Genomic DNA, 6,820 nt, shown 5'->3' with positions numbered 1-6,820 from the left:
TTCCATTTGCAATAGATTCGTTGGTTCTGACTTCAGGTCCAACATTTTGGTCATCTAAGAAACTGTAAATTGGCTGCCGCTGGCCTGAATTTGTAGCTGGGAGATTGGAAGCATCGGAGTTTGATTTTTCTGTCATTTCACCAAGGGGCCTTCCCTGTTGTGTGTCTTTAAATTCTGAAATGTTGGTATCCAGATTTCCTTCAAAACTTGTCTGCAGAAAGCTTAGTTTTTGACGTAAAGATGTAATCTCCTCATCCTTAATGGCATTGGCATGCTTCAGGTCCCTTAGTTGCACCATTGTTTCAAAGGCATTTTCCCGGTTTTTCTTCTCTATTTCAGCAAGCTTCTTCTTTGCATCCTTATAATTCCGAAGAATTGAAGTGTACTCTGCCAATAGAACCTTTTCTCTATCTTCCAATCCACTTAAGAACAACTTTTGCCAGTTTGGTTCATCTCCTTCTTCGATTGCCTTCTGCTGTGAGCCAACATTTGACATACTATCTTCCAATTTGGAGTTGTACTTCTTAACTTTGTTCAGTTGCCCTGAGGCCTCATATCTTCCAGAAACATCATCACTGGTATTTCTTACCTTGGAAGGGCCACCATCTTCATCATTTTTACCACTGAGGCTAGGATTCTGAACCTTGTCTGTCTCCTCTTCCACTTCTTTTTTTGTTTCCTTCCAGTTCTTCGACCCACCAATAGGAGCCACCATTTCTTCCTTTCCCTCAAACTTTTCATGTATGATGGCATCAAGAATAGTTCCCCGATCTGCTTGAGGTGAGATCTTGACAACCTCATCAGGCTTCATGAAATCCAGATTCTGAGGAAGGTGATTGGGGTCACAATTTCCCTGTGAATCAAGGTTGAAAAAATTCTCTTCAGTTTGGGATGAATCCTGCTTCCCAACCTTGTCCTGGAATGAAGCCTTTCTCTCTTCTCCTCCAGGCTTCACAAAATGTACTTCCTCTGAAAAGGGATTGAAGTAACTATTTTTCTGTGAGTCAACATTGAGACTATCATCTTCAGTTGAGAACAGGTCCTGCTTCTCAACTTTAGTATTTGATGAATCCAAAATCTCTTCACCAGGCTTCACAGAATGCAATTCCTTCCAAAGGTAATCAAGGTTGCTAATCTCCCATGAGTCAGCATTGACAATATAATCTTCTGTTTGGGATGGCTCCTGCTTCTCAGTGTCATCCTTCAATGAATCACATGTATCAAACCCTTCATCAAACTTCATAAACTGCTGCTTCTCATAAATGCTGTTGAGGTCACTATTCTCCCATGGGTCTACCTTGAGAAAACTATTTTCGGTGTGTGGCATATCCTGCTCCTCGGACATTTCTTGTTTCTTGGCATCATGAAAAATGCCCATATCTGCCAGAGGTGAGCCTGGAATGTCGATCACCTCATCAGGCTTCACGGAATGCAGTTTCTCGGAAAGATGGCTGAGGTTACATCGTGCTTCAGTGAACTGTGTTTGGAGGTGGTTGTTTTGATCCTCAAAACTCCGACTGAGATCCTGGATCCCAGATAGCTTGTAATCCAATTTCCTTAGTTTGTCTATAAAATTGTCAGAACCCTTGGCAAGAGAGGCCTTATCCTCATCCAAGTTCTGCAGGTTCTCATGGAGTTCATCAGTTTCTGATCTTAATCTATTTAGCAGAGCAGTTGGAGAAGACACCAGAGTCTCCAAACTGATGACTTTGTGTACAAGTTCATCAATCTTCTCTGCCAGTTCTGTCACAGTAAGATATGTATCAGAGTTCATATCAAAGGGTCCCCTCATATTCTCCTGTCTGGATTCCAACTGGAGTCTCTCCTGTCTCGGATCACTAAATTCTTGCTCCAAGTTATTCAAGCTTGAACCTGAACCCACAGAATATTTCTGTTCAGATAGATCTGGTCTATCCATCTGATCACGGAGAAATACATTCTTGGTTGTCCACAACTTTTCATGAGCATCTTTAATCCGTCGGTTCTCTACTCTTGCTTCTTCAGCTGATTGCTCTTGTTTCTCTTGCAACTGCACCAAGGTCACTTGGCATGATTTCAGAGCTGTGGCTGCCATAAGAGTCCGTGCTTCATCGTCCTCAATTACTGATGCCACACCGAAATCGTCTTGTAACATGCAAACCTCCTGTTGCATTTCACTGATGCGCATCTCAATTTCCCAGTACTTCGCAGCCCCACTCTCATATGAGCTCTTGACAAACTCCTTCTCAGTCTGTAGGGCCAATATCCCTTTCTGGAGTCTATCGATCTCTTGAAGTGCCTCCTCTGTGCTCATCCGCAAACTGAAAGCGGTAGTATTTGTAGAAGTAGATGAAGTAGCTTTTTTGGGTTGCACTTTCTTTGTTGGTAATGCTGTAGTTCCCCTTAAGAACCTTGGAATCTTAGAGATATTGAGTTTTGGGGGTTCAGGGAAGCCCTTGGGGCTATTTTGATTGGTAGAGGAAGTAGATTTTCTTGGTGAACCAGCATCATCTTCGTCATCCGTTGCAAACTGAACTTGCTCGGGAAAAACATTGGCAAGGGTGCTGTTGGCATTTTGTAGCTCTCCTGATATGTGGTCATACCTCTCAGCCAGGGCTCGGTATGCCCTGTAATATTCTTCCACATAATTAACGAGTTCAGGTCTCTTCCTGAAGTACATTTCTGCCCTCATGGCAAAAGAGTCTCCATCCTCATCAATAAGTTTAAGCATGTATTTCACCCTCTCCTCCATTTCTGCAAGGACAAAAGTTCATGCATTTGAATTGTAGAATTTTTCAATGCCAAAGATAGAGGATATTGAATTGGTGTCACCTACAAACTACTATACTTGATGAACTTGTATTATGAAAATAAATGCTTAAAATAAAGAGAACACTCAAATTGAGAAGCACTAGTGATGTTACCATTCCTATTAATAAAAAAATGCTCTGAATTTCTCGTGGAGAAGTCCAACATTACTTAGAATTGTGCAAGGCTCACTAAAATTCCTCTCTTATTACTCTTCTCTTTCTCCACCCTACTCCCCCCACTCCCCACCTCACCAAAAAAAAAAAAGAAAAAAAAAAAAGAAAAAAAAAAAGGGAAGAATATTTTTTCTCTTGGATGTAGTAGAACTCACCTCATAGCAGTGCTGAATACAGACTAGTTGTTTCAAGGATAGAGTTCAAAGGCATACAATGGCTAAGCAAAAGAAAATAATTGCAAGACACAGGGAAATCAGGTTTGAGGTCCTTAACATCAAGAACAGCATGTTTATCCTTCGCTATGAGAACAAAATGTAAAACAATTGATCCATGTAGAAACTGGACACTTTCAAGACGGTCAAGAATGCGGAATCCATCAGCAAAGAACAAAAAGCATTAATATCACCAATGAAGAATATGCATAAAGCAAATGATGGTCAACAGAAAAAGCAATGGCAGCTTCTTGTATGCAAACCAATGTAGTCAAGAGTTTTTTTGATCAAGCAATGTAGTCAAGAGTCGAGACTTGGGAATTGCGCATTCGAAAATTGTAGCTGCTAAATTTATGATTAGTTACCTTCTAAACTAGTTCCCCCCCACCCCCAAAAGCAATTCTTGCATTTCATGACCTCTTGGCAATCACTAAAATGCAGTGCAGCTAGACCAGCATTTTCTGATGAAAAACAGAGGAACTTTAATCGATACACTATAAAACTGAAGTGCACTAATAAATGACCCCCACCAGGGAAGTGGAAAAGACTGGGGAAAGAGATCTGCAGAAGAACCCTTTCTCCAAGTCGACCATTTCAAAGAACTATCATAAAAACAGAGGATGAAGAACAAGCTAAGTTGATTCACATTCACCCTAAGAACTCCAATAAGCATCTTAATGAAAAGAGGAGAAGATATATTAATGAACTATACTAACAAGCCTATATTTTCTTAAATAAGAACAAATTTTCAACAAGGAATTGCAATGCAGAAGGTTTATGAATCAAAGTAATCAGAGCTCATTTATCAGGTAATTGAAGAACACACCTTGAAGGTTGTGTTCAAGCCATTTTGATTGCTTTGTCCTGATGTGGCTTGCCCACCACCAAGAATATGCATTGCTTGCAGCTCTCTGCAACATCTCTCTGGAGTCTCTACAGAAACCCAAGGACGGCTTCTACAGGGAAACAGTGAAGAAGACAAAAGAAGGAAGGAAAGGGTCTACATAGAAACCGAGTAAAAGGGATTCCTGGAATCTTGAGGGAGGGAGAGAGACTAAGATGGGCTAAACAGGGGTTGCCCAAATCCCCCAAAATCCATACCAATTGATTATCAATTCTGGAAAGGTAGGAGAAGTCGCCTGCATTACATGGGAAACCAGCTTTCCCAAGAACAAAAAAGTGAGGAGCACAAACACAGGTCCACGTGACCAGCTCTCATAGAAGAATATGAAAAAGAGGAGTGCAGTCATGTCCTCCTCCTTTTCTCCCAATACCCTTTTCATTACTCAATTTTTCTTTCAAAAACAATGGCCGGCTCAATTTTATAATTGAGATAATAATGATCACCGGGCCACGATTGACGGATAGAATGATCTAATTATAATTAAAAAAAGAAGATTTTTTTTTTCCCTGGTTCATCTCCCCATTCACCAATGGCTTCAACAGAATAATCTGATCTGATTGATGATTGAAACTGAAAACAATGGAGATAGTTCTATCTGACATCACCAATCACTTCAGTAAGATATTGGATTATGGCTCCAATTATGTGCATCAGTTGGTACCAACCTCATTAAAATCAGATAAAAATAAAGATCGAATTTTCTCACACCCACGGGAAGGGCTCAGATGGTCGCCATAGGGGATCAGGAACAGTATAGGGGTTCAGATGGTCTCCATAAGGGATCTGAGAGTTCATTACAAGCTTTTGGTCATGGCTCTATCCAACCACCTCAAAAGATGGACCAATTAGGAGAGTAAACCTTCCCACTTATAAGCATGGTTTTTGGTTAGGTATCGGCAGTATATATATCGATATCGGAACTGATACTATGACCACTATCGGTCTGTAGTGGCATATTGAACTATTATACCCTCAGAAGATACCAGTACCATACACTTTGAACTCATATCAATGCATATCGGCTGATACGGCCGGTACTAAACCGATACAAAAATGTGAAAAAACCATGTTTATAAGCCCAGGACCTTTACCAAATCTGGATCAGGTAAGAAGGAGTCTCATTGAAACTTGAAGAGTGAAAAAGGGAAAAACGTACTCTTTAATCTTTGAGTGGGAGGAAGTACTTTTGGGAAGTTCAAAAGCTAATTTAAAGATGCCCCTTTTCAGATTTGATACCCACACAGCCGATTGTGGTGGTCGTAGGCATGTGAGTCTTTCAAAGAGAGAGAGAGAGAGTCTTAGATTGCTTTGGTCATCATACTTGTGGTGCCCCCTGAATGACTGCATGCGTGATAGGCGGATGATGATGATTCCTGTGGCTGTGGCTGTGGCTGTGGCTGTGGCTGAAGAATGTTATGGTAAAGCCCCATGTTAATGTTATGACTTATGACATAATCCTTAATTAGAAGGCCCACGTTATGGTGCTTTACCTGAAGTAGTGGTCCAGTTCATATTTCTTCAGTCACATATGCTCTGCCATTTCTTTTGATGAGCAGAATTGGCCTTTCATGGATTCCAATTCAGTTTGGATCAGTCAAGATCAGCCGGAATCGATCTGAACCCTAGTAATAACCTACTTCTCTCTCTCCAATAAATTGCACCTTTAACACCAATTAAACAAACTTGCAAGTTGCAACCCTGTTCTCAACAGATCTTTTTCATCAGAAAATGCTGAAGAAACAGAAAAAATAAAGTTACAATCATTATACTGAGAAGATGGAGAAGAAAGAGCAACCACAAGATCTGTTCCAGCCACCAGATCACTGTTTCACAAGCCACAATTGGCAGCAGTGTTGCTGCCAAATGAATTGGGTACACAGAGTGCCCAGAAGCAACAGATAAGAGGAGGCTTTAATGGACAAAGATTGATGGGTCCCTCAAACTCCCACAAGTTGGATTGGATGCCCTCTGCTTTATCTAATAAACATAAGGAAGCATCTTCTTTCTTACCTCCCATTATATTAATCAGGAGGACCAATCTACTAGACATCAACTATCTTCTTGTCTGGGGGACCTCTTGTTAGTTGCTTATGCTCTTACCTCCATTATATTTGCTACCTGGTTATGTATGATAGTTTTGTGTTGAACAAAGTCAAGGACGCTGGGAGAGAGATTTATGTACATCATATGTGTCCCTCCAATGAATACAGCACGGCAACAATCAAGTGCCAACTAGAAGAAAGAGGAAAACCAATGAAACAACATAGAAGGTAAAAGAACGATGCAACTCAAGATATGTATTATTTACAAGTAGTAATAACTTGAGCATATACATGCGTTCCATATGTACAGTGGCTATTTACATTTTTTTTTTTTTTTCTTTTGTCACAGGCTCACAGCAGCTATTTACATTGAAAGAATATAAACGACTCAAAACACCAACCCCACCCTCGAAAAAAATATTTTTCTTCCTCTTCATTCAAATATTCCCCAACTCTAGAAGATGAAAAAGGGCAACATCCGGCAAGAGAATAAGAAGGGAACAAAGCAGGTCTCCTCGAGTCATCCAACTTTTGATAACTTCCTCTTCCTTTTCATATCTTGTTTGAAATTAGAATTCTGCTCATGACACCAAGCTGAACATGATAAGCTTCTCCTCTCCCCTTCTCTTCTCCCTTCCAAGCTTTTCTTTCTTCCACTCCACCCCCACCCCTCTTTTTTATTTCTTTGTTTTCATTCCA

The 6,820-nt window shown here is 40.5% G+C and overlaps 1 protein-coding gene across 1 annotated transcript; it reads right to left on the bottom strand.

The window, feature by feature from the left end:
- Nucleotide 1: 1 nt before the first annotated feature.
- LOC122073647 (protein NETWORKED 2A-like) lies at nt 2-4,982 on the bottom strand (the record flags this gene model as incomplete). Its single annotated transcript, XM_042638271.1, has 2 exons — nt 4,002-4,982; nt 2-2,733 (listed from the first exon to the last, which is right to left on the bottom strand). Coding segments are annotated over exons 1-2 (2,826 nt in total), but the record flags the coding sequence as incomplete, so codon positions are not given.
- Between the last annotated feature and the right edge of the window lie 1,838 nt (nt 4,983-6,820).

Source organism: Macadamia integrifolia, chromosome 3 (genome assembly GCF_013358625.1).
Source record: "Macadamia integrifolia cultivar HAES 741 chromosome 3, SCU_Mint_v3, whole genome shotgun sequence".
Classification (NCBI taxonomy): Eukaryota; Viridiplantae; Streptophyta; class Magnoliopsida; order Proteales; family Proteaceae; genus Macadamia; species Macadamia integrifolia.
This window is presented reverse-complemented; position numbering and strand designations above follow the sequence as displayed.